Here is a 27,534-nt window from a genome sequence, read left to right as displayed (position 1 = left end):
ACACAGACCTGCTTTTCTGCTTGTGATGGTTAATTCTGTGTCAAAGCTGGGAAAAAATATATAGCCTATTTTCCTTTGCATTTTTAAAGCTTTTTTCTGTTCCAGTCATCAACTCAAAAAGATGGAAATCCTGTAGCCTTTTACATGTAGAACATGCTGAATACCTGTTTTTTTGGCACAGGAAGAAAAGGTGAAAACACTTTGAGTAAAACACTAACACAGAAAGTAGGATCAATGAGTCATTTGCTACTTGCTTTAATGAAATACATCCAGCTGAGCTATGAAGATATGGTATGTGATAACAGCTGAAAGGAAGGTGTTGATAAGGGCTTGGCCAGCCTTATTTCATGAGCTGATAAAGAGCTGGTTGCTCAAAAGATGAAGCAATGTTGATGAAAAACCCTTCCATATGACGCAAGAAAGCAATGAGAAAAAAGGAGAGTACAAGTAGGAAGGAATGCAAAGTATCCAACTTCCTTTTCACTGGAATGCATTGTCATCATGTATCTTTTCCTTATTGCATCCACATGAACTAAACATCTGTCATGTTTATAGGGACAGGACAGGTTTCCTTATACCCTGCATTTCAGTTTTCCTCAGTGCTCCCAGCCCAAGAAGCAGGATTTGAACATTTCAGAGCTTCTACAAAATGTTCTGTGTTACCTTTCTTCTTCCTTTATGAGCGCTGTGGCTCTCAGTGCCATCAGCTGCCTCTCCCTTCCCCAGCAGGGAATCTCATTCCCACTCTGTCCTGTGCATTTCACACAGCAGCAGTGAACTCACAGCACCACCAGGATTGTGGGAAATGAATTTACAAGCACTGAAAATGAGAAACACAGAAGATCACAAAGACTGCACCATCTGTGCCACTTTGTTGTATTGCACAGAGGGACAACTGCAAATGAAATTCTGTGTAGAATGAAAGCTTGCTAATCCCAAATTGATAGCTTGTTCTTGGCACAACCTTGTTTCCCAAGGAGGCCAGTTTGATCTCTGATTGACCTCATTTTCTTGATCTGGCCTTGGAATAGAGCTTTGACTTTTTAATGATGTGCCAAAACACAGAATTCTGTTTTGCTGTGACTGAACTGGGAATGGGCTGGAAGTTGAACGTACATTGCTTTGTTTTGATCTGAAGCACAGAGTTCTGGGACAGCCTTTAACAATCCTTCTGACAGGAAGCTCCACTAGGAACCTGAATTACCAAATAAAACCACCTTAGCACACTGAGACAAACTACACATGACTAGGATGTAATTGTCAGCTGCAGTATGAACCTGCCAAGTTCAGCCCAGTGCTGCTTACTTCTGCATTCCTGTGTTCTATACCTGGGACACAAACACAAACATTACCAGGAATCCTCAGGTTTTACTGCTAGAACTTCTGCTGCCCTGCAGCAATCAAAGCAATAAATCTGAACTGCTCCTTGTGAGCTGTCTGCACCCCTGCAGTTGCTGTTACCCTCCTGAGCAGCACTGCCACACGTGCTGTGGCCACAGCCAGCTGGCTTTTATGGCTGTTGTTCTGTCTGCACTCTGAATTATGGCTTCTGTGAGTCAGCTGTGACACTGGACAGGTCTGCTTTGAGAGTTTAATTCTGAAAGTGGAACCAGTTTATGGCACTGACACAGTAGTCATAGTGTCTGTTATTCCTTCTGAGTAATCGAATTTATTTATTTATCTTTTAATAAAAGATGTCCCTACCACATCAGTGCTTTATTCAATTCATGTCAGGACACTGAGAACAGAACTCATCCAATCTGCTGGTGCTCTGTGCTGCTTTTACTTTGGTGTAACCTTTTCACCACATATTTGGAATTACTGATAACACTGTGGTTTCAGGGGAATGTTCATCCATATTGCCCCAGATCTACCAACAGCTTAGAAGGTGGTACTGCACTTAGGTGAAAGAAAAACACCTCAGGGGCTGGAATTTTATGGCAACCTTTCTTGAAAGGGAACTTTTATTTTTCCATTTGAAAAACTACTTTTCTGATCACGACTTATGTACTGGTTTTATTTCTAATGTTTCAGTCAAAATAATTTCCACATGGCTTCCTGCAGCTATTTTTGCACTGGGTGTTTACTAGCAGATTAGGTGAGAGTTGAAGTAAAAAGCAAAATAAAGTGCTGGGAAACAACACCCTCCTATGAATGTTTCCTCTCATATCCACCCCAACAGAACAAGTTGTGCTCGTTCTCCACCAAATTTATCAGAGCAACTTTTACTGGTGAAACCACCAGAATGGAAAAGTGCACTGGTACATTCACCTCTACAAATCATTCATTGTTCTAAATTTGATTCAGCAGTAGTTAAATGGTCACAGCTGAATTTTTAACAATGCTTTTGTAACTATATTTTTGGAAATAGAATATTAAAATGCAAATTTTAGGTATCAAGAGTATTAGCACTGTTTGGGGGTGAATCTCTGATTTTCTACAAAGAGAATAATAATTTTAAAAATCTCATTATGACATTGTTTCTCAGATCTAATATTAAAATCATAAAATTTGGGAACTGTCTGAATTGTTAGGCAGTGTTGCTTGGGTAGTTCTGTAAAACTCAAAAGAGCTACATTAATTTACACCATCCAGAGATGTGGCTCCACTTTCAAAGAGTATTTCTAAGACTTGATCCAAAATAACAGGAAGATTGTTTTGGATTCAATTGGCACACCAGCAATTTTCATTTCACTGCTTTTTCTACCCTATTTTGGGGATAAGGGATTTAAAGTGGCAGGAAGACATAGGTTATTTGTTGAAGGTAGATTATTGTAATTTGGCTCACACAAAATACACCCATGGTAGTAAAAACCAGCATATTTGTTAAAGCTGAATTCCCCAAATCTCTGTGTAATGAAACAGCAATCTGTGGTTATGAGCTTTTGGACAAATCTGATCCTGGACTGATGGTTTATAAGCCAAAGATCAGCTTGGGGCCAGCACCTTCCTCTAGCACAGTAAGTGCCAGGGGGGTATTTTCAAGAGGAACTTTTCCCCTCATCCTAACAGCACAACAGCTCCTGGTGACCTCTGCCTCAAGGGTATTTTGTGCATACTTCACTCACATCTATTACCAGGCAACAGCCCTTGTTAGTCAGAGAACTATTTTTAAGAAATCTGAATTATGAAAAAAAAATGTAGCAGCTATTTGACCATGTTACCCTGCTTTCTTTCTTCTCTCTGGCTTTCTACAAGGGAAATGTATTGTGGAGGACAGGAGATGACAGACCAATGGCACAGGGAATATTGCACAGGCACATCTGTGATGTGCAAAGAGATATCACATTAGTGATAACTCAAACCTGCCAATAGAGAAAAATACCCCTTTGGGCCCTAGAAGGAATCATTTTGCACCACTGTATTAAAGCAAAACTCTCCAAACCAGCCATGAGCAATGCCAGTGCTGATTCTGAAGCACAGCTGACTGCAGGCAGGCTCATGGGCTGGCTCTCCTTGCCTGCTCTGTACCACTGCTCATGGCAGCTCCAACACATCTACATCTCATTTCACATCTTTTCCAATAAGAAGTCCTTAATAATTAACACAATAGAAATGGTTAGACCCAGATATCTGCATTAAAAATATACCTCTTCAGGTCTCAGAAGAATATTAGCTGCACCAATCTTACCTTTCAGTTTTTTGTATCTTGTACACAGTCATGCAGGAGTGGTAACACTGTTTAATTCCTGTAAAGCACCACCCTTGTATGTAAAATAAAAGGAATAACAGCTCAGGCCTCACACATCTGGGTCAGGCAATAAATGTTTTATCTCAGTTTCAACAAGGAGGAGTCAGAAGTTCAGTGATTTACTCAAGGTCACACAGGAAGCCTGACAGTGCTATGAGTCTCAGCTGTCCTCCTCACTATCTTCCTACCAGATAAGCAATGAGAAATGCAGAGTTACAGCACTCAGAAAGAACTACCTATATAAAAGCCCATGAAATAACAATATCTTCTGAGATAGCTGCCAGCTAAGCACTCATATATTAGTAGTAAATCTAGTAAATCTTATTTCTTTAATGTGTTAGCTGAAGAATTTATAAGGCAAGCACTGATGGTTAGGCAGAGCTTCTGAAAGGCTGGTAATGAGCACTGGTGAAAATCTAAGACCCTATATGGGAACAGAAAGGTCTATTGCCCTAGAATTTACATTTAAAATTACATGGCTCTGAAAATGAAGAACTTTTCAAATTTTTAGGAAACCTTTCCTAGCTAGGAGTGATGATTTAATTTCCTCTGCATGCAGGTGAATCAAAGGATTTTGTTATTGTGAGTTTCCAAAATACTGCTGACACATGTTAAAAGAGCACAGCTTTTCTTTCAAAATGTCATTAAGCAGTGACCACAGTAAAGACTAAGAGGTGTTGATTTCTCTTTCAGTCATTTTGGAGCTGCAACAAAAACATGCAATTAAATAGCAGGTACCAATGGCACAGATGGGTGTGGACAGGAGGAAGAGCCTCTATCTTGGGAACCTTCCTTCTCACCTCTGCCAGCAGCAGCCCTATCACATGTGGAGCAGAGTGGCTGCTGTCACAGTTTGCCACTGATGCCTGGGGTTAGCATTGCTCCAGCCCCTACCCTGACAGTGGGTTAGCATTGCTGCAGCCCCCCTACCCTGACAGGGGTTAGCATTGCTCCAGCCCCCCTACCCTGACAGGGGTTAGCATTGCTGCAGCCCCTACCCTGACAGTGGGTTAGCAGTGCTGCAGCCCCTCCTATCCTGACAGGGGTTAGCATTGCTGCAGCCCCTACCCTGACAGGGGTTAGCATTGCTGCAGCCCCTACCCTAACAGGGGTTAGCATTGCTGCAGCCCCTACCCTGACAGGGGTTAGCATTGCTGCAGTCCCTACCCTGACAGGGGTTAGCAGTGCTGCAGCCCCCCTACCCTGACAGGGGTTAGCATTGCTCCAGCCCCCCTACCCTGACAGGGGTTAGCATTGCTCCAGCCCCCCTACCCTGACAGTGGGTCAGCATTGCTGCAGCCCCTACCCTGACAGGGGTTAGCATTGCTCCAGCCCCTACCCTGACAGGGGGTTAGCATTGCTGCAGCCCCCCTACCCTGACAGGGGTTAGCACTGCTCCAGTGTAGGAGCGTCGGGGGGTAGCACCATCGGGACAGACGGAGACAGGGATCTCTGCAGCCAGATCGTGGAACTTGGGGTTTATTGCAAAGGGCCTGGGTGCAGGGCTCTGCTGGGAGCTGCCAGCCACAGCTCAGAGCAGCCCAAAAGAGGGGTAGAGAGGATGAGAGGGTAAGAGTGTAAAAGGGCAAGAGAGCAAAAGCATAAGAGAGTGAAAGGGGTAAGAGAGTAGAAGGGGTAGGAGGCAAGAGGGCGAAGTTCCCGTTCCCATACAATAAATCATCTTCTGTGTTGAATATTCTGATTCTCTCTAACCAATCTAGTACAATATACAAATCCTATAGCATTTCCATACAGCCTATAAGAATCACTACATTACCATACTATGTTATATTTTAAACCCTAAAAACTCCTCTTTGGGCCCCTTCTGCCAAGCTGGCAGGGTCTGCTGGACCCTTGGACCTGCCTGCTTGCAGAGGGTGTTGTTCCATCAAAAGGGGATTACCTTCAGCTGGCCACACCGTTGTTTTCCTGTCGTTCAGTAACTAAGGGATCTCAAAGCTTGCTTTCATTTCCATCTCACTTACAGTTCCATATTCTCAAAACCTTTTGCCAGGCAATCATATTTATAAGGCTTTCCTGTTTCATCTTCCCCAACACTCCAGCCCCTCTACCATGACAGCATTGCTCCAGCCCCCCTACCCTGACAGCAGGTCAGCATTACTCCAATCCCCCTACCTTGACAGCGTAGTTGTTGAGGGGGTCCTTGGCGTAGGAGGCAGGGTAGTACACGGCGTCCCCCGCCTCGCAGCAGGGCTTGTCGCTGGTGAGGCGGAAATCCGACCAGCTGTCCACGCCGAAGCGCAGCTGGTCCTTCTGGCCCGCCATGAACAGATCCTCGCACTTCAGCGCCAGCTTCTTGAGCGAGTCGGCGTGCAGGCCGCGGATCTTGCCCACCACCTCGTCCCTGTTCTCGATGCCCCGGTAGAGCGCCTGTCTCTGCGGCTTCTGCACGCCCCGGGCCTGCCTGGCCTGCGGCAGGCGCCGCCCACTCAGCGACTCCATGCTGGTGGAGCAGCGCTCCTTGATGCTGCCCGTGGCCAGGCTGGAAACGCTGCTCGTGGCCGAGGCGGCCGCTCTCAGCTTCTCTGAGGGCCTGTCCAGGGAATCTCCCGACTCGTTGTCCAGGACCTTGAGCTCCAGGCTGACCGAGGAGCAGGCGCTGCTCGCTTCCCAGTTGGTGTCAATGTCGTAGGTGGGGTTGGCCATGATGCACAGGTTGTTCTCCAGAGCCTGCTTCTGGAGGTCTCGGGGAGTTGGCTCTGTGTTCGCTCTCAGAATTGTTTTCTTTGGCAGTGGAGGCGGTGTTGGCTGCAAGTTGTTCACTGTCTCCTGGTCTGCCAGCCCTCCAAAGGCAATGGCATCATCCAAAGCTCCTTTGGGTTGCCTGGGCTGTTTTGGAGGGATCATAGCTGCTCTGGACTGCCCTGTGGAATAAGGTAATAGTGAGAGAAGATTAAAGTACTTCATATGTGCTGCTCATGTTTGCACTCTGAAAAGAAGTTTAAGGCAAAAACCCCCAAAACCCTGACTAGGACCTGCCCCCCCCAACATTTCAAAAACCCCTAGATACATACATGAAAAGATGAATTAATTAGCAAGTCAATGACCAAATCAGCATCATATATATCTAATTACATCCAGCCAGTCTTGATTTCACCTTGGCATATATATTGAAATCAGCTTCAGTGCTAGCAGAGCTGCCATTTTACATCCAGCAGACCAATGACAAGAACTGCAAGCAAAACCAAACCTCCATTTGACACTTTGGCCAAGTCCAGTTTCAGCAATTACACCCAGTGTCCTATAATTTCTTCTGCAGTCAACTGAATGTAATATTATTTCTTATTTTCTACTCAAATGTGCTAAAACTAAGGGTGGATAACAGTCCATAAAACAACTGGGAAACGCACTAGACAGGCTGAAAATCCTATTTCAGAATGAAGTCCAGAAACTGCCAGACACAAATAACAGTTTAGATACTCTGGAGGTCACATCAGGCAGTCAGGATTGCCCCAGCAGATTCACACAGTGAAATAAAGGAAGTCAAGCCAACTTCCACTCAAGTTGACAAGTGTGTTGCCATCAAGAGCAGGATCATAATTTGACAGAAATAGTTTCTACCCTGCAATTAAAACTGTTGTGCCCTCCCTTTGCCACAGGTACTTTTGCTGGCAATGTTACATTCAGAGATAACCAGACCTGGCTTTACCCAAGAGATCCCAAATGTCAAGTATGTACACACAGGCTGGGATTTTCTAGTTTCAGACATTTGTGTGAATCCAGGGAAGATAAACTTCCTGTCATGTGTTGTGGATGGCTTTTATCAAGGACATTTATGTTTCATAAGTGCCAGAGTCCTTGGAAATGCAGAATACATAAATGACAATAATATAATGGAGAATAAAAACTAATAAACACAAAATACAAAAGACCAGCTCACTGCTCTGGGACAATTAAACTGTTGTTACTCATATCAATTTGAGATCCTTCCAATTAACTGCTACTTTCAGAGAAATTATTTTATAAGTTTTTTACTTCTCCTGGGAGGTTCACTGACTGTCATGGTAAGGTAGGAAGCCAGCTCTGACAGTTGAAAACAGCAGACCTGAAATGGATGCTCTGAATAACTGCAGCTGAGCATCTTTTCTAGTAAGGGAACAGACACTATAACTATTTGAATATAATGTGCTGAATCATAAAATCATTTTGGCTGAAAAGTCCTTTATTAAGATCAGAGTCCAGCTGTTAACCTAACACTGCCAAACCCACAAAATCCTTGTAAAGAGAAGACTAAACTGGAAATCTAAGAGGATCTAAGATTCAGATCTAAATTACATCACTTCAACCCATAATTAATAATTAATGACTTTGCAGTTTGCAAAAAGAAATATTAGCTTCCTCTGCTTGTTAAGGTAGGTTGTTACAGTTTTTATGAACACTACAGAACCCGAAATCCACATGGCCAGGATGTACCAAACCCTGCAATGCTGAATAGAATGCTGAAATACACCTCCTAATTTCAGAAGATCAGAGAGGATCATATTTCTATATGTATCCACAAACAAAACAACCTTACACCCTTTCTTAGCAATTGTTCTCTTGTCAGTCACTCCAAGGAGACAGCATCCCAAATGAAAGTTCTATCTCCATCTTTTGTTTAAGCTCCAGAAACCCTCAGAAAAGCCTTATGGATTTAATGTAAGTCTGGCTATTCCAATGTTTAAAAAAACCAAGTTTTGAGCAGGAAAACTATCTATCAGTTTTGTACATACCTGATATTCAGGGAAGACTGCAAATCATTGTAAAGGTTGCTGATAAAAATGTAACTCTTGGAGGGCTGGAGGGACCCGACTGTTCCTTTGTATTGCAGTGAGTGTTTGCTGTGCTGCAGCATTGAATGCTGCTGCCAGCTGGGCACTACAGGAGCTCTGTCCTGAAGTTCCTTTTGCAGAGGTGAAGTGTGGGATGAGTCCAAGTCAAGAGCAGAATTGATGTCTGTGTGCCAGACACACATCCAGATGCCTTTTGCTTAATCCTGAGACAAGTTCATTTCTACTTGATACCCAATTCTCTTACTCATGCAAACATGTGTCCTCTTCCACAACTGCTCATTCTTACAAAATCTGTGACCTATGTACTTCTCCCCAGCAACACTCTGTGCTAAAGAGCACTTGCCTGTTTTCTCCTCCTCACTCTGCTCCCCTCTCTGCTGGGACAGCCTGGCTGCTGGGTTTTACAGACACTGCTCAGGAGGCACTCTGCTAAGGGGCCTTGCTCTGGGACTTGCTAACCCAAGGATGCACAGCTGCTAGAGGGAAACAGGGAAACAAATCAGAGCCAGATGCACATCCTGAGCAGCAGCAGCAGCAGCAGCTCTCTCCAGGAAAGGTAAGATTTATAAGTGTTACTGCTCCCATTCTCTTGTTTTTTGTCTGCTGTAATGACTCTGTCCTCCAAAAGTCACTCACACAGAGGAGAGTGTTGGGACTGCAACCACGGCTGCTTTTGCACAGCTACTGGCACTGTGACATCCAAACAGAATTGGAGAAGGTTTTCATAACCAGAAGTTGTTTTTTCAGATGTCTGGAGGGGGTGGCAGGTTCCAGAGAACTGAATGTACAAGTCATTCTGTAGTTACTGTTTCAAGTACTCTCAGCTGAGAAAAAATGAGTTTGTATAAAATGCTATGTTACAGTGTGGTTTCTTCCCACAAGAACAAGTTTTCCATACTGAAATCTAACCATCTGTATTATCCAGTTGAAAAGTTTCATGTCTGCACTGTCTCTATGCTGAGTTCCAGCACTGTACATTTCTTTCACTGCTATTGGGCCAGTCTCCAGTTTAGCTTTCCCCCAGCATGGCAGGAAACTACAGGGCCAATTTTTATAAAATCATTGCCCAGCAAGAAAAATATTGTCTTAAATGTTGTCCCTGTCAAAGGCACAAAAATGTCCTTTTGCATAGAAATACCAGCAGAGCATTAATTTCTTTTCCTTGCCTATCCTTTCCTTCTCCCCTTGCATGCTTAAACTCATCATTTCCTTACCTACTGCACAGACTCTCCAACACTGCAAGTTCAGCCTGAGCCACACTCTTGGGAGGCAAAATGAAAAGGAAGAACAGGGACAATATTAGGCTACCACTTGGAGAGATCTTTGAAGTGGATTCCAGACTGCTCAATGACAGAAAAAAATTTAACTCTTTACAGACAGCAGATTTCTACAGAGCTTTAAATAATTCTACAGCTCAAAAAGATCTTCCATTATAGAATCTCAATACACTATTTAAATATTAATGCTTAAGTCTCCAGACACCATGCAGAGTTCTGAAACTCTGAAAGACATCTGAGAAAGGCATTTAAGTTTAATTTTTCTGGGTAACTGATTTATCATCAGACTTTGCATTGCAGCCTATTTATGTTAGCTGCCAAAACTATCAAATCTGACATCACTCCTTAATAAACACTTATCCTGGCTGATAAAAATAACCAAACCATGAAACAAACCCACAAATGCCACAGCAAAAGCTACCAGTATGCCTCACAGCCCCAGCTCCAATAAATGCTGTGCAGGTACACCACCCTGCTATGACACTGTCCTGTGCAGATTTGCACTAAATCCTCCACTGTTTACACATGTAGTGTTCATTGAATAGTTCAAATCTTACCAGAATGATGACAGATGTTAGAGAAATGGAAGCTAACCTTTGTTAAGTAACACTGGTGGTGCATGTGCAGTGTCTCAGCAGTAACCTGAGGCTGGCACAGGTCTCCTGGGAGATGCAGGAAGAGAATCTCACTCTGTTTGCTTGGTGACTTGTCAGGTCTTGCTGCCCACCCTCCATTGCACCACCTCAGACATTACCTGTGCTAATTATGCACTACACAAAATGCACCAGACTGATGCTATAATCACTGTCTGTCACTGAACTGTCAGTTTTCATCAACAATGATCTCATTACTTTATTTCCAGCCTGGCTAAAGCACTGTTTTCTGCCCTGGTCCAACTGACTGACTGAGGCAATGTCCCATTGCAGACACTGTGATTGGGATTTTTTTTTCCAGTGTCAGCAGTCACAAAGCCTAGAAACTCAGCCTCCTTTTTCCCCCATTTCTTTAGGTGTAAAGAGAAAAACAGCTGATAATGAAATAACCTATTTTTTTTCCAATGGCAGAAAAACTATCCTGAGTATACTGAGAATACCTTAATCTACTTACAGCCATGCAAATTCAATCAAGTCAATTTTCCCAACAAATTCACACAAAGACAGAACAATTTAAAGATTTGTAAAGGAAAGGCTTTGTCTTCCTTATCATCAGTTACAGGGCTTACCTGAATTAACTTCTGTAACAATAAAAGAACCCCTTACAAAAGAAACATCCAGGCCCTCCCTTACACAGCTGAACATTTGTTTCTTCATCTTGATTCAAGTGGCAGCCTCTGGATTTTGTTAAATTGTTGATACCACAGGTCCCCCATTGCAGTTCTGCCCACCACATGAGCACCCCCACCATGATCAAGCCAAACTCTTACTTTGATAAGCTGACAGATTCTCAATTAGTCCCTATGAAGTGCTTGCCTCAATACCAGGCATTTGCAAAGCTTTTCTTTAGAGCCTGTGCAATTTTTAAAACATTCTTATTAAACTGTGGGCCACAGAGCCTCACTGTGACCACGGCAGTCAAGAACCTCTCTCCTCCTACTCAAGTTTCCTTTCATTTCCACAGCCAGGAACACACCTTATCCTATCATCATAAAAGGTCCAACACTTTTATGTTGTACCTGACTCCTGGAGGAGAATCCTCTGTTTTGTAAGGTTTGTCTCTTGGAAGGCCAAACCAAATATATTTGAGGGCAGTACCTGACATAAACTGTTACCTGACTGCAGATGAAAATTCACCAAGGCTTGCAATTATTTCTGTTCATGACACTTCATGAGTGCTAAGGCATCATGACATGTCAGAACTGAAGATTAGCCATTTATCAAAGTAGAGACATATTATCTGCTTTTTAATAAAAACCACAGAATATGTATCAGATCAGTTTAAAAGGTGAACCTTGTGCATTATGCTGCAAATTGAGATGTGCACGTGATGCATTTTACAAACTACAAACTGCAGCATGCAGCTCTAACTGCAGCTGAGGCAAGAGTCAAATGTGATGTAACTTCTCATATTATCCTTTCTTCCAGTTTCACATACCAGGATTTGTTAATTCTACAAAAGATAAGGTTTTGCTGCCCAGGTGATGCAAGATGTGAAAACAAGTAGGGATTATTCTCTGTCCCTACCTAGAAATCTCTCTGTTGCCATCTGAACGAGAGAGTGAGGCTGGCTGAATAAAGCAGGAAGCCTTTGAAGGGCAGCCAGGGAGCTCAGTGCCATTTAGGGAAGCATTGCTCCTAGCAGCAGGCAGCTCTCCCAGCCAGAGCCAGGCAAGCCCCACAGCTAATTAACCCTTTCACACCAAAGGTACTTTGGAGACAGCACAGCTCCAAGTGAACCCACAGTGAGGAGAAGGTTTTGAATAAATTGCTAAGGGGTTGACTTTTTTATGGCTTTAAAAAGAAACATTCAAACTTAGGACCAGCACTAATAAAGGCCAGGACTGATGGAAGGGATCTCTTGGGACAGGCAGGCAGGGTCAGCTGGAGCAGGTTGTCCAGATCCTCTCCAGTTGGGCTGGAACTTGTGAGTATCTCCACAGGCAGAGATTCCAAAACTCCTCTGAGCAAGCTGTTCCAGTGTTGATGGTATTTTGCTGCACAGGATAAACATGGTACAGGCAGTACTGATGCAGCCAGACCTCAACTGCCTGGATTCTGCCTGCAATGTCCCTGTCTTCTAAATACAGCAAATATAGATCCAGATACATACCTCACTACACTGAAAAGAATTCATTATATCTATGAGTAATTCACCATAAAGATACAGATTTCAGTTTTCCCCCTTAGAGGAGGAATTTCTTGGTAGATGTTACCATCACACTTGGATAGGATATTTTTCCTCCTTATGCTTTATCAACAATACCTAATTAATGTTTTAATAGCAGAGTGCGCTAATAAGCTGGCCACTAATTCACATTTAAGTAAAAAAATGCAACACTTTCACTGAATGTCTAAGGAATGTGGGCACCTGAGGGTTTAAAGTTCAGTCCTTGATCCCTGAAACCTGTGTGGACATGCCAAACTCCCTGTACTCGTGAGCCATCTCTACACAATCACTTCACTCTTGGCCAAATGCTTAATGAGTTGCTGTGTACAGGATTGGGATGTTCAAAAAACATGTAGTGGGATATCCTGGAATGTAAATAAATGAGAGATTTTGTTGTTCTAGAAAACCTGGCTGTAGGTATCCCTGAATTCACAGTGCTGCAAATCAAAATGCTTTAGAAAATCAGGCTGATAATATTGATACTGTGCACTGGGAGATGCTGCTTTATCTTGCTCCCTTATCTTCCAGAGAAGCCCTGCATCCATGGACCTCTTAACAAGTCAGGAATTCAATAATCTTTGAGTAGCACCTTCAGGACATTTGTATCTCATTGGGAAGGACCAAAAGTGAACTCTCTGACCAGGATAAGAACAGTTTCAGCCAACAAGAGATGGGTACAAATATTTTAGCAGTTATTGATGCTCTAAAATACAAAGCCCTATCTTTTGATCTAGTTTAGGAAAATATTGAATTTTATTTATTCCTTCTAAAGAAATTAGGTAATTTGCTCTGTATTTTAAACATCTTTGACCAAACTTCCTCCAAAGAGATAAAAGAATGTTGATTTTAAAAATCATCTGAGATGTTCATCACTAAGGGCAATTAAAAAACTGTTTTAAATTACAGTAAAACAAACCTTTGAGTTTGTTGAATCTTCACTTTCTTGGTTATGACCTCTGAATGAGACCATATATCTTTATTTTCTGTAAATCAATATTAAGCAGTTAAAAGTTACCATTATGAAGACGTATTGAGCTGTTCAGAAGAAAAGGCTCCTCACACCCTGGCAAGGTCTCCAAAATGCCATCCAGTTCCCGTGCACTCACCTAGGTTGCTGTAGGTAGCGCTGCAGGTGCTCAGATCAGGAGAGTTCGGAGCTGCTTCTTTCTCCTCCGGGCCCGGGGCGCCGCGGGAGGCGGGGATGACGGAGGCGCTGCCCCCATTGTCCTGCTTCACAAACACGGCCCTGGGGACACGCGGGGACAGCTCCTCCAGGGCCGGCTCCTCGGGCACCTGACTGAAACAGACACACGGCGTCACCTGCACTGCCGGCCCGCCACACTGCGGCAAGGGCTCAGCTGCGAAAGGAGCAAGCTCTTGCACCCTCCTTTCCTAACTATCTACAGTTTTGCTTTTCCTTGGTGAGAAGGAACAACTCGTGATTGAAAGAGTAACATGTTAGTTACTATTATCATGATTATAATAATATATAGCATATGAGAGTTCGTGCCTTCGATATAAAAGCTACAATAAAATGTTTTACAGCTTGACTACCATCAACATCCATACTCATAAATGTGCAGGCATGATTCTGGGTAAAGTGAGTGGGACTCAGGACAGCAGCAGAGTTTAGGGTGCTTTTTGCCAGTGCAAGCAATTGTGCCTCAAACAAATATAACAGGGAATAGGAAGTAGGATTAAGTCCCAATAAATGCATAAAACTTCAAGGATACATTTTCATATCCTGGTAGGATTTGGGAACCGACACTCTGGGAAACAGACCTCATTTAGGCCAATAATCTCTTTCCCATATAAAATTCTCCACCGTTAAAATCCATCTGCATTAGGCCAACTGCAAAAGGCACTGAAGACATTCCTCTGTGCCTGCTCTTAGCTGTGAAGTTTTAATCACACTGTGATGACTTACAGCACAGAACTCTGAAAATTGTGCATTTACTTGGTTTCCATGGATATATTTATTGCAGTATAATTTAAAAATGATGCATTATATGCATGAAAAAAAGTCGAGATTTAATAAAACCCCACAATCATACTGAAAATATAACAGCAATTATCAATAATATGGCACAAAAACATGTCAGAGCAAAAATATTTCCATGCCTTTATGTTCCCTCACTTGCAGGAACAAATACTCGTTACAGGCCAAATCTCAAGAGCATATGTGCTGTTGGCTAGCTCTCATTACTACAGCCTAATCAAATACAACAGGAAGAATTTGAACTACTTGTGACTTCCATTAGGGACATGAGTAACACACTTCCATCAAAAAACAATCAGCACATCATGTATCTGCAGAGATACTTATTTTTTGTGATAAGGATTTCAAACTTCCACAAAGAGTTAACACAATAAATGACAGGTATTTGTCTGTGGCAAAGGCAAACCCCTGAAAATCCTGGGACACAATCTCGTAGCAATCCCCAGTAAAAGGTTCCAACATGCCAATGCTCTGCATGACAAGACCCAGGACAGTGCAGTGAGCACATGCTGTTTCTGCTCAGACTCATGAATTTTAACTGCAGGCTGACACAAACCAAACTCATTAGAACTTGTTAGTAAAAGAGAAAAAATGGCATCAGTTCAAAAAGATGTAATCTTTAATCAGCGTACCAGTTTTTGTTCCATTTTAGTACCATGCATAGGAATGGTGTGAAGAACATTCCATGTGCCATAAATATATCCACATTAAAGAGTTAACCTCAGTAATTTCAGAGTAAAGCAGACATAAAATTAAAGCAGTAACAAGGCTCTCAGGATAATTGAACTGAAGGCTTGTAGTTGCTGTAAATAATGTACATACCTGCATTCCTCAACAGGAATGTTTTAAGAAGAAATAGGTTCTAATAGCTTCACAGTTCTGTCATTGCCACAAACCAGGAATTATCACATCTCAAAGTAACTTTTTAGTATCACTTGGTGAGGTAAGAACATACTCATTCTCCAAACCAGACACATGCATGCACATACACTAAACCTAAGCTCAGAAGCATTTTGCCAAAGTAAACCAACAGCTAGAAAGGAAGAAAGAAAAAAAAATATACCAACTCACCCACTGTACTCACTCACACAATTCCCCATTAAAGGAAATTCTTTCAGGGCCTTCTTGAGTCTTTTAATCATGTCTTGAAACTCTGGCGAGCCATTGATTCCACAGTGTTCTGGTGTGCTACAAGTTGTGCAAGCTGTGAGCAAGAGGGCTGAACTCTGCACAGAGTGATACACCTACTGCACCTTAGTGTTTACCTTCGGGGGCTGGGCCCTGCCAGAGCCAGCACAGCAGCCCTGCCTCCTTAACTCCTGCCCTGCCTCCCTGCAGGGCCGGGGCTCGGCTGCATCACTGCTCTGGAATGGGCTATGGCCTCACTCGTGCCACTGCTCCGGGAAAAGCACGGCTCAGCTCTCATCCGGAGCTTCAGCAAGTGACACTAACCTATTGTTAAGAGTTAGAGAGTATCTCAAATCTGTATTCAGGGCCTCAAAAGAATACATTTTAAACCACAGCAATTAGAGGTCAGGTCATGAAATCCATGGGGAAATGCTTCCCAGTATCTTAACGCTGAGAACAGAGAGATCAAGCTTGTGTACACAGTGCAAATGTCAGCCCTTCGGTGGTGCTGGCAGGACACAGCAGGAGTAAAAGGGGAACCATCCTCACTCAGGGAGCTCCAGGAACCACATTCCCAGCTGCTTCAAGAACTAAACAGTTAAAATAGCTGGTGTTTTGAGGAAAGAGGAGCAGCTGATAAACAGGCAGTTCTCTCAGATTAGAACCATTAGAACCTGATTTAGTGTAACTTTCTATCTGCTTACTGGTAACAAGTCATACTTACAGCTATCTCCTTATTTGGGATATTTATAGATATTTTGCCAGGATGGATTCTTTGATGCCTTGCATAAGAGCACATATTTAGCATCTAGCACAGTGGGCGCAGCCTCCTCTGTCCAAGTTTTTTTCTCTCCTCTTTTTTATTTCAAAAACAAACTTCATAGAAATTAATTATCTTAGAGAACTCTGCTCCTCAGGCACAAGTGGCTGAAGCTAAAAAATTATTCAGTTAGTGGAGGAAGCAGTCCTCTGCATGCAGAGAATGTGTCTGTTTTCCTAAGTAGCTGAGATTATGTGAAGCAAAAAAACTTGCCATAAAAATGACTGTCCTTCAGACAACACCCCACTGAATTCATATACTTGTCATTCACGTGTGCACAGGCTCAAAACTGTCTTAAAAGTGTTATTTTTCTGCAGGGACAAATGCCTCTCTTTCCTTCAGGCTCTCCTCCTGCATGGATTTTGGAGGCCAGCCAGAAGATGATGTGGTCTAACTCGCCTCAGTCTTTTGGGAACAGCAGGATGCAGAAAGCTGCCTGTGTAGGGTGTTAATTTTGGTGAGGACACTGGAATCACAGCTCTTGTGTGACCTGTGTTCTCCTCTATTCAGAGCACGCCTGCTCAATTAGGGAGATTAATAAACAGCAATGAATACGAGGGAGATAAAGTGGAACGTTCATAAGAAGTGATTGTGAGAGTGTATCCTGAAATAGGGTCAGATCCAGAGGTAAAGGTGAGGGAACACAGCTCTGTACACGACAGCACACAAATCCCAGTGGCAGGAATTAGTGACAGAGACAGAGAGAAGCAGATGTGGCCTTGGGGCCAGCACAGACTCTGATCTCCTCCCTGAGTGGACATCAGCACAGCAGCCATCAATGGCAGCTGTACAGTTGGAGATGACAAGGAAGAGGACTTTGCTTTGCACACACAAAAACCCAACTGTGTAATTTGTAGCTATATTAGTTTCAAAGAGAGCGCTCTGAGATGCCCTCAGGCCCTGCACTTTTAAGCTAATAAAGCAAACATAAAGCCTAAACTGACTGAATGATGCTTGAGGGAAAATGCAGAGGTGAATGGCTGGAGGGAGGTCAGAGGCCACCCTACCCAGAAGTTCTCCTCAGACCACTGCCCACTCTGTTCCTGAGAGCCCTGGGCACAGACAGGCAGTGCCCAGGTCTCAGTCACAGGGCACTGTGCATACACAAAACATCCCAGCAGCTCCTGCAGCCCAGTCCCTCCTCACCACCACCAACAGCCACTGAAGAGGAAAGTGATACAAACTTCTCTAATGACAACCTGAAACTACTAAGCCATGAAGTTCATTCTTAATTCTGATTCTTGAGCAGCTGGCTTAGTCCTGAAGCTTGAGAATGTTTTTTTTTTTTTAGATCTTGTATAATGCGATGTTTGCACGGATAAAGGGAGTACACTCGATAATCCAGTAAAGACATCCTGCTAAGCTCTTTAGTGTCACTGAAACTTAATGGTAATGACTTGCACAGATTAACTGTGCATTATAAAGAAGATATTTTTCTTTATCCATTTTAGGTTCTCGGTCTTTCCATTTTACAGACTGTATTAGAGGAGTTAAGAACAATACATGATTTTCCATTTCCTAATCTAAATTTATAAAATAATAAATGGTAAACTCCCTTCTATTTGGATCTTTAACAGTCCTTGGTGTTTACAAGTTCTCACATAAAACGTTACCAAACTTATTGCTTAATGCACATGCAGAATTTCCAATTGTGTTAGAATTGGAAAATGTTCTAGAGAAAAACCTCACAAGTTTTTAATTTCTGAAATGGTTGAAGAAAGCTAGTTAATACTTTTAAAAGCACAGCTAAGCACTGCTGAGTAAGGTAGATAAAGCTTGCTGACACCAAGATAAGAAAAGCCCTAACATGGATTTGACAAGAAAAAAGAGCTGATCCACCTTAAATTTTCAGGGAGAATTTCTCCCATTTCAGTAGACTTGCTCAAGCAAGGAATTTCTTTTCATCTACAACATCCTTGAAAATGTTCATCAATTTACTTGGGCTCTACCTAAAAGGTTCTGGGTTCATGTGAGACTCTCACCCTAAGAGTTATACCAGAAGCCCTCCAAACAGGGAAGGACTTTGTTTTAAACAGAGCCCTACTGTGATTTCACAGATTTTCTTATCTTCCCAAGCAGTTTCTGAAGCAGCTGTGGAATCTGCAGGACTGGATCAGACACAGTGTGAAAGTGGAATGTGGTAGTGGTGGTTATTCCTGCCTGTCTCTGGATGAAATTCTGATCTTAATGTATGGCTACATTGTTGTAGAACAGTGATTCCCATTGTTTCCACTGAGTGATCTGTCACAACACTCATACTCCTCTGTACAGAGCTCAGATCTATCAGTTATGAGATCAAATCCCTTCACAAAAATTAACACAATCTTAGGAATTAGATTGGTGATCACAAATTTAGCTATGAAGAAAAGCTTCCTTATGTGAACCAGAACAAAATCAAATACAGACCTCACTACCTCAAGGAAGTATTTCAGGAAAAACAGAGTTTTACCTTCACTTCATCCAAGACTGGCCCAAAGATCCCATAAAGTAAAGTTATGGCTGACTTGCAGCTGTGAAAGGAAACTCCTGAGTTGAGCCTGTAACTGAAATGGAGATGGCTGTGCCCAGCTCAGATTAGTTCAGCTCTGATGTGCTTTCTGAGAACAGCCAAGGCAGCAGCAGGACTGGGCTGCACTTTGCTTTGAGGAAATGTCTCAATCTAACAAGTTGCTGCTGGGTATGAGCAGTGATGTCTCAATGAAGGAGAGAAGCCTTTACCTTGTGAAACTCCACTAGGAACACTCTGATCCATAAGATAACAAAGCCTTTGAAGGATCTTTTTGTTCAGCCTGTGATGAGTGGATTGCAGCTGTGCTGTCCCACCTTCATCAATTACAGTGACTCAGGCCAGAAACACCACGGTATCTTTGGTCACTTTTAGGTTTTGCACCTGAGAACAACTGCTGGCTCATGAACTAAAGGTGTTCTCATTCTAATTAATAAGAAAAATGGCATGACTGCTGATTTTTAGCAAAAAATTATCTTATCTACAAGTTTTCAGTAAATTTAATATATCATTATTTGCAAGCTTCTTTTGAACCAGCATTTGTGCATCCTGCCATCAAACAGAAACAACCACACTGACAAATCCAAACCAAGTTCCTTTGTATGAGAGATAATTTTCAGGTTTCTGAAAAACTGACAGTTTTGCAAGTGCTGTTCAAAGGGAAAACTGACCTTTCTAGTGATAGCTTGAAATACCTTCAGCTGTTTTGTAGTTGTGTTATCAATCTTTAGCAGCTCTGTAATCCATTGCAAAGTAAGGAAATACTGGATCTTCATTAAATTTGCTTTCAAGATCCCCCAGTAATCTGACATTTTTAAAGCTTATCTTATTTTCCAGGGCATCAGTTTGTTTTTTCAGAGAGCTTGCTGTTCTTGGTGTTCTGAGTTAGGGAAGTGTCCTGTTCACTGATGGCTATCTTCAGGTCATCCATTCTCCTCTAAGCCTCTGCAGGCTTAACTGAACATTCTAAACATCTTTTTCATGCACATATTTTAGCCTGAATTACAGCTAACTTTCTACTAATACCTGGAGGGTTAACACAAAACAAGCAAAGCTTCTCATGGGTTATGCCTCCTGCTTGAGCAAAAATGGCATTTAGAAATCCTGATTCTCACCCACCAGGATATTAAAAACGAAAGCCAAACCCCTCAAACAACAATAAAACCCTTCATTACGTGGCATTATAAGGCTTCACTTGGTGTCATTAACAACATTAAAAAGTATTAAAAAACCCTAAATAACTCAAGGCACCAAGAATATAAGAACTGAAGCATAAAGCTACCCACAACTCAGCACCTCAGTGTACTTTCTTTGAAATCTGTAGACACCAGGGAACAATATTGTCAGAAAGAAGAAATTCCAAATCTAACATGTGGAAAATTTCAGTTTTCACTGGGGAAAATTCTGAGATATGGTTTTGACCAACATCCTTGAAGAAAACTGAAGAGTAAACATGCTTTCTGGAATGAGTGAATGAGAGATCAGCGGCCCACTGCCTCCAAGAGGAAGGGCAGGAGGAGAACAGGACACATCCCAAGAGCACCATCTCCAGGGCAGTGCCAGGATCCCTGGCAGGCTGCTCCTCTCACCACCCACAGAGGAGCTGCTGCCTCCTGCCCATGCCCTGCCCATCAGCCAGCTGCTGTGCCTCAGCAGTGACTGCCAAGCTCCTTCTCTCCTGGATCTCTGCCCTGGCTCACCAGAGCACAGGACCTGGGCACTGAGAGCTGGGGCAAGGCAAGCTCCTGATGGCACTAGAACCAAAATCAACCTCACTTTCCCTGGCTTGCCCCAGGGACAGGAGACAGAAACCAGGTTCCTGTAAAGGAAAAATCTCTGGCAATCCTTTAACTTGCCCTCTAAAGGCAGCTACTTCTCACCAATTCATTTAGGGCAAATCCAGAGACTGCACTATTCTGGCACTTGTCTTGTATGGAGGAAGAAAACCAAGTGATTTTGCTTTAGGACTAGTGGCAGTCAATTTATGGTAAGCTCTAACTATGCTCATACAGAGATTTCTATTAGGTTAAAATTGTTTTTAGCTAAAAAACACAGCAGTTTTCTTGTACAGAACATGGAGAAAGAAAACAAAAAACACTGTCATGATACATTTTCTGGGGCTCATAGTTCACAAAAATTTTGGTTGTGTTATAATGAAATAAATAATTCAAGTTTGAGCCTACTTTGGAATTGGTTTGTGTAATAACACTGGAAGACAAATTCTAACACATCCACAGCTGTGGTCCAGCACTCAGGGAATTCAACTCTGCCCACATGACTGACTGCAACTGATGTGATCAGCTCTTGCTGGATCTAATACTGTGCCAGGGGACAAAGCACAGTCACTGCTGAAGGCCTTGCAAGACAGACATAAAACTATTTTGTAGGCACCCTAATTCTGTTACTACCTTTTTACAAGGTTCATTTTGAGAGTGCTGCAGTGATGCTGCAGTGTGGTTAATTAGCATCTGTTGAATTCTTGGGCATGTGAGGTAAAGTTAGCACAACAGCTTCCATGAGTCACAGATCTTTTCATTTCTATTGTACTTCTCAATAGTAGCCTCCTATTTCTGCTGAGAAATTCTCAAGTTTCCCATAACACAGAAACATTTCTTAAAGCAGAAATTCAAGAGAATGGATCTGATCCAATGGAACATGACTATTGTGACACATAAGTGAGCCTGCAAGACAAACTCTAAATATCAGGTACTGCTTCTAGTAAATGCTTTACATCGTTTTTGGTATCTAACATAGCAGAAAGATTTTAAAATACCCTCTAAGTTACCTAAAATAAATATACTTTGAAAAAATGGCATTAATGTAATAAAACTCTTTAGTGTCTCCCTTTTCAGCAGCATATACAGGACAGCTCACAACAGAGTAAGTGACTAAAACAGCTGAGTGGTACCTGGGGATTTTCTTGGGAGCCTGAGGTGGTGAGGAGTGGCTGGCTGTGCTTTGTTCCGAGCTCTCAGGAGGCTTTTCCTGTGTTTCCCCCTTGTCCTTGGCCAGTGCCTCTGCGATGGCAGAGTCCAGGCCAGGCTGGGCTGGGAGCTCAGCGCGGGGCTCGGCCTGTGCGGGGTCACACCTGTACATGAACACGATCGAGGGCTTCTCGCTCGACTCCGACTTGGCCTCGCTGAACCAGTGGTGCCGCTGCACCGGGGGCGGGGGCAGCATGTGGATCACAGTTCCATCCAGACCCACCAGCTTCCCCTTCTCCCTGTCCTTCTCCCTCTCCTCCTCATCGTCGGCTTTCCTGCGGCGGAAGAAGCTCTTGAACGAGATCCAGCGCTTGGGTTTGGCGTCGGGGCGCCGCCCCTCCGAGTGCAGGATGGACTCGGCTTCTGTGGACCTGGGGGGGCCGTTGGGCTTGGCCCAGTTGCTGAAATGCCTCTGCAGCAGGTTACTGGCGTGGTAGGGAGAGGAGGTGGAGCGTGGAGGGGGGAATGGCGGGGCCTGCTCTGCCTGGGGACTGGTGGCGCCCGGGGTGGCTCGCGCTGCCTTTGGAGAGGGAGTGGCAGCTGGCTGTGACAGCGGATCCTTCTGCACTTTAACGGCAGTGCTTTCCACCTTGGAGGACTCCACCTCAGGCTGCGATGTAAACAGAGACTTGGGTCGTACCAGGGTGTTTTTACCAGCATCTCCCTCAGGGGGTAAGGAATACAGTTCTTCTACACTGCAGGACTTGGGAGCAGACTGAGGTGTCTCTGGAGGAGACTGTGGAGGCTGGATAGAAGCCACAATCTGTGAGAGCACCGTGCTCGCGTTCTCTCTGCCACTGCTGCTGCCCACAGAACCCTCCGGGGTCACGTCTGCCTTTGCTGCAGGCTCTTGCATTGCCTTTTGAACTCTGGAGGGGGAGCTGTGGTCAGCACTGTGACTTCTCTGCGGGGATTTCTGGCTTTTACTGAGGCAGCTGTTGAACTCCTGGACCTTCTGAGCCACAGAGCCCAGCCTGCACTCAGGGCTACTGGCCGCCCCCTTTGCTTGGGGCAGCTCAGTGGATTTGCTGCCTATGGCTTCGGTGCCTTTACTTTCAGTTTCTATTTCTTCATAGGTATGGCTTATCACACTTGTAGTTTTATCTTTGACAGACAGCTCCCCAGTTGTCCCTAGAAAACTTTTATAGATTGCCAAGTTATCATAGGCATTTGGATTGATTACAATGGGAACTTTAATAGCATTTTTAGAGCTCTTAGCATAAGTGGGCTCATCATGAATGATAATAGGGAAAGGAGGCATGCCAGCATTGTTGTAACTGTTGAATTTTATCTCAGACAAATTGGGAGACTTAACTGGGATGGTTTTCGAAGAAACGTTTGTAGCTGTAGGTGAAGTAGGAGCTGACTTGTGGCTTGTCTTCCTGGGAGGAACAGAAGGTCCTGAGCCGTTTCCAATCAGTTCCACCTTAGGTATCTTCTGTCTTGGACTAGTGCTGGAAGTCCACACTTCCTGGTATCTGATTGCGCTGGATTTTTTCAGGTTGGTGTGTACACGCACAGGTGATGCTGCAGAGGATGCAATAGGTGTGCCTGGGGTTACTGGTGAGCTTGGGTTAGATGATGCCTTTTTGGTTTCTGAGGTTTCAGTCTGGTTCTCTTTACATTCACTGGTCATGGCAGCTGATACATCCACTACTGTGTATGGCTTGCACACTGGCTGTTCCATGTTCACCACCCTGTAAGGTTTAGCTTGCTCCTCCACAGGCACCAAATTAATAGTCACGGCTTGACCAGCAACATCTGAAGAACTTTTACTCTCCTGCATCTCAGTCTGCACAGCAATTTTGCCATCCTTCTCCTCCAGGCGAAGCGCAAGGACTGCCTTGTGAGTTTCCTGACTTTTCAGAGCAGTTCTGGGTGCTTTTGGCACGTCCTTCACTTGTTGATTGTCACAAAGACTTTCATATTCTGGTTCAATCACTTTGAGTTCCTGAGGAGTGCTAGGAGATAACCCTCCATTACAGAGCTTCTGGGAAGAACTGCTGGTTGTCCCAGAACGAGACTCTTCTGTCAAAGAAGAATCAGGAGACGTAGAATCAGAAGATGCCATGCTCTGCATGCTCTCTTGCCCATAAAGAATCACAGTCTCTTCCCCATAACCATTTAGAATTTCATCGTAACTGTCGTCATAGTCCACGGCACAGATCCGCTGCAGAGACTTGTTCCGAAGGGGCACAGTATTCCATTTTTTGTCAACACAGAACGGAACAGGAGACAGGGTGTTAGCTCTGAAATTAGCAAAGCGAGGCTGGCCCCTCATGCGGATTTCCATTGCTAACAACTCTTCATCACTTTCATCCCAGCTCTCGTGCTCTTCCTGCATGCTGCCAAAAAACGTGTCATCCTCACTCTCATCCCCACTAGACAACTCTGGATAACAGAAACGTCCACCTTCATTACTTATGACTTCAGTGCTTCCACTCAGAATAACATGCTTACTCTGTGAGTCCTTCATTCCACCCACCATGCAGCTCGGAGGGATCTTCCTTTCTAAGGATCTCTTGTAACAACTATTTATCCTTCCCAAGAAGGTTTCTCTCGCATTTGTTTCATTCCCAGCGAGCTGAGGTGTGGTATCCAAACCCGCAATCTCCTTCAGAACTTCTGTCAGCCCATTATTATTATTGTTATTGGGCACCTTCCCCACGCCCTCGCTGCTGCCATACGGCCTGGGAACATGGCTGTAACCTTCGATCTCCTCCTCATTGTTATTGTTCAGTGGTTTTTTGCTCAGCACCGCCTTGTTGCGGTTCCAGCCCGCGGGCAGGGGTTTGTTCTCCACCTGCTCCAGCGTGGCCAGCTCCCCGCAGAGCCCCTCTGCCACCATCATGGTGGGTTTCACCGCTATCGTCGGCTTCTTGGCCACGGGCGGGCGGAAGCTGCCGCTGCCCCTGCCCGGGCGCTGCCCGCCGCTCTGGCTCGCATTGGCTTTCACGTTGGCATGGGAGAGCGGCTTCTTCTCCGACACCGGGGGCAACTGGTGCAAGCTCTTGGGCTTGAAGCAGTTCTTACATTCACCGGGTTTCCAGACGTGCTCAGTGAAAGTGTTGCAAGCAGACATTTTCCCAGAGCCCTGTGCCTGAAGCCCTGCTGCTCAGTGCATGGCAGGAGTCTCCTCCATGGGCTCTGCTCACCCAGCACCGACGCTTCCCGGAGCGGTGATCATGCTGAAAGAGCACAAAACACAGAGAGGATGAGAATGGGGGAAAATCTGCTTGATCATTATATTTTTCACACTAGGGATAATGTGGAAGGGGTAAGTAGCCTTTTGCTGACGTCTTCATTTACAAAACTATATAACTGAAATGCAAAATCAAATTGCAACTATCATTCTTCTCATACATAAAGAATTAAAACTTTGGCAGCTAAGTCCTATGCTACTTAAAGCAGAGGGAGGGAAAAATGGCAATGACTGAGAATTTAGAGTCATTCTCTTGACTAGTTCAGGACCATTGACCTTTAATTTTGTCCAATAAAACAAATGCAGGAAGAGGATATAAACGCAAAGATTACCGCACATTACGCTTTCACCATAACTACTCAAACATGAGAGAAAAGAGTAAGAGTATGTTTACTCTCCAAAATGCAATTGAGATAATTTGTTCTAGCTTTGAATGTGAACAAGCTCAGCTTAAGTGAGAAAATGTGTTCAAGCAATCCCAAACTCTGCCATTTTAGCACTTTTTTCATCAGAGTCAAATGATAACTGGAGAGATATTTTGGCTGAACAGATAGGCTGTTCTGATGTCCTGGAAAAGTCAGATAACAATACAGTGGAAATCTTTCTAGAAAGTCACTGTTTTTTCTCCTTTTGCTTACCACAATGGCAATAAACCATTCTGATATCCTCAAAACAAAGCTAAGGATTTTTAGTCCCTGATTTATTTCACATGTAGCTTTTCTACCTAACCCCTCCAGAAATAACAACTGAAGAAGAACTGAAAATCCCTTTCAAAGTGAATCTTTTTATTTCCTGAAACAATCAGCCTTAAGTAAAAATCAAACACGAATCTGCTGTGCTTTATAGCCACCAGAGTATCCAGGATTTGAGAGTTTCATGAATTAATGCCTGAAGATTTTAAGCCTTCTGAGCCAAATCCGCAAGTCTGTTCTCTTCGTCACTGTTGCATAACTCAAATTATCGGAGACATTTCACTGAGGGGGAAGGCTCTCTACGTCCACTGCTACTCCTGTAAGCACAGGCACTGGGAATCAATAATGCTCTATCCTTACAGGCCTTGGGGTGCAGATAGCCCTGCTGCTGCCCAGGCACACCGAGAGGGCAGGGCTGAGCCCCTGCAGGTCCAGCTGCAGCCCCCACACAGCTGGGCTGGGAGCAGCACCAGCGAGGCTGTGCTGGAACTCTCAGGGCACCACTGCCTTTCATCAGCGTGGCAAACACAGCATCATGAGCAGAGTGACACCACGACGGGTTTGTCAGTCTCCTCACGTCCTGCTCTGTGTTTTGGCAAGGGCTGGCCTGTGCTGGCAAAGCAACAGAGCAATCCTGATCCAACAGCAGATGGGGCTGAAGCCTAACTCTATTAGTGCCTGCAGACACAGCCGTGCTACCAGGGCTATCACATTTCATATGCTGACTAAATATGTTTCCAGACAAAGCTTTTTGCCAAAAAGCCACTGCCAAAAGCTTTCTCTGTATGACCTAAGAGATAGAAACTCTGCCAGACTGAGATCTGCCCAAACTTTCAGACTTTATCTTACATATACAGAGTAAAATGCCTTTGTATGTTTCTTAATCTCTCTCAAGTTTTGTTGCTTCAACACTTTGCAAGGCCATATATTGTAACCAGAAAAATTACATTAAGAAACAGTTCTCCTAGAACCAGAGAAAGAGCACATACAAGATTTTTATACTCTGGTTAGCTCTCTCTTTTCATGTGTTTTACAAGCAGAAGGAGTAAAGTTACACTAATGGGAATCTAACGAAATGCTTTCTTGAAAAATATTTTTCTCCATCACATAAAAGCTTTGAACAACCAATTTAAACAAAAGGTTAGTGCTTGTGTATGGGTTTTAAAATTTACCCATGTGATTCTGAAATTGCATGAGCTGCACTTGCTCTAGAATTCCATCACAAGGCAGCAGCTTTAGGGTGTTCCAGGCATTTCCTGTCAGGAACAGGGGGGCACTGAGGAAGCTCTGCAGTGCCCACCTGCCTGGGGCTACATCCTGACTTGATGACACCACTGCCTGTGTCACAACTGTCACTCTCCTTCGCCCTGACACTGATGCTGGCACTTCCTCTAAGCCAGAGAATGGGAACTACAGGAAACTCAGCAGAACCACAGTTCTCCAGAGAGAGTAGCAACTACAGCCCTGTCCTTCATCCCAGAACCCCCTCTGTGTGCCAGCAGTGCTGCCTGCAGCAGTTCACCTCAGCAATCACACCTGGGGATTGTGGAAGTGCAGCTGTGGAACCTGGGCACACTATATACAAGCCATGGGTAGATGTCCCAGCTCTTCTGGTCTCC

The 27,534-nt window shown here is 43.9% G+C and overlaps 1 protein-coding gene across 6 annotated transcripts in view; it reads right to left on the bottom strand.

Moving 5' to 3' along the window:
* The window catches only part of PEAK1 (pseudopodium enriched atypical kinase 1), a 112,036-nt gene that overhangs the window by 11,517 nt on the left and 72,985 nt on the right, over positions 1-27,534 (bottom strand). For 4 of the 6 annotated variants that reach the window (XM_058033094.1, XM_058033098.1, XM_058033097.1 and 1 more), the window contains 3 exons: positions 21,946-25,209; positions 13,691-13,881; positions 5,828-6,576 (listed from right to left, as the gene is read on the bottom strand). In XM_058033094.1, coding sequence (XP_057889077.1) covers positions 5,828-6,576; positions 13,691-13,881; positions 21,946-25,103 — 4,098 coding nt within the window. In that variant the 5' untranslated portion in view covers positions 25,104-25,209. Of the gene's footprint in view, positions 1-5,827; positions 6,577-13,690; positions 13,882-15,654; positions 15,772-21,945; positions 25,210-27,534 lie in introns of those variants that run through there. The other 2 variants (XM_058033100.1, XM_058033099.1) reach the window with 2 other exon arrangements.

Source organism: Melospiza georgiana, chromosome 13, assembly GCF_028018845.1.
Source record: "Melospiza georgiana isolate bMelGeo1 chromosome 13, bMelGeo1.pri, whole genome shotgun sequence".
Lineage (NCBI taxonomy): Eukaryota > Metazoa > Chordata > Aves > Passeriformes > Passerellidae > Melospiza > Melospiza georgiana.
Note: the sequence above shows the minus strand (reverse complement) of the source record. Positions and strands in the feature narration are given on the sequence as shown.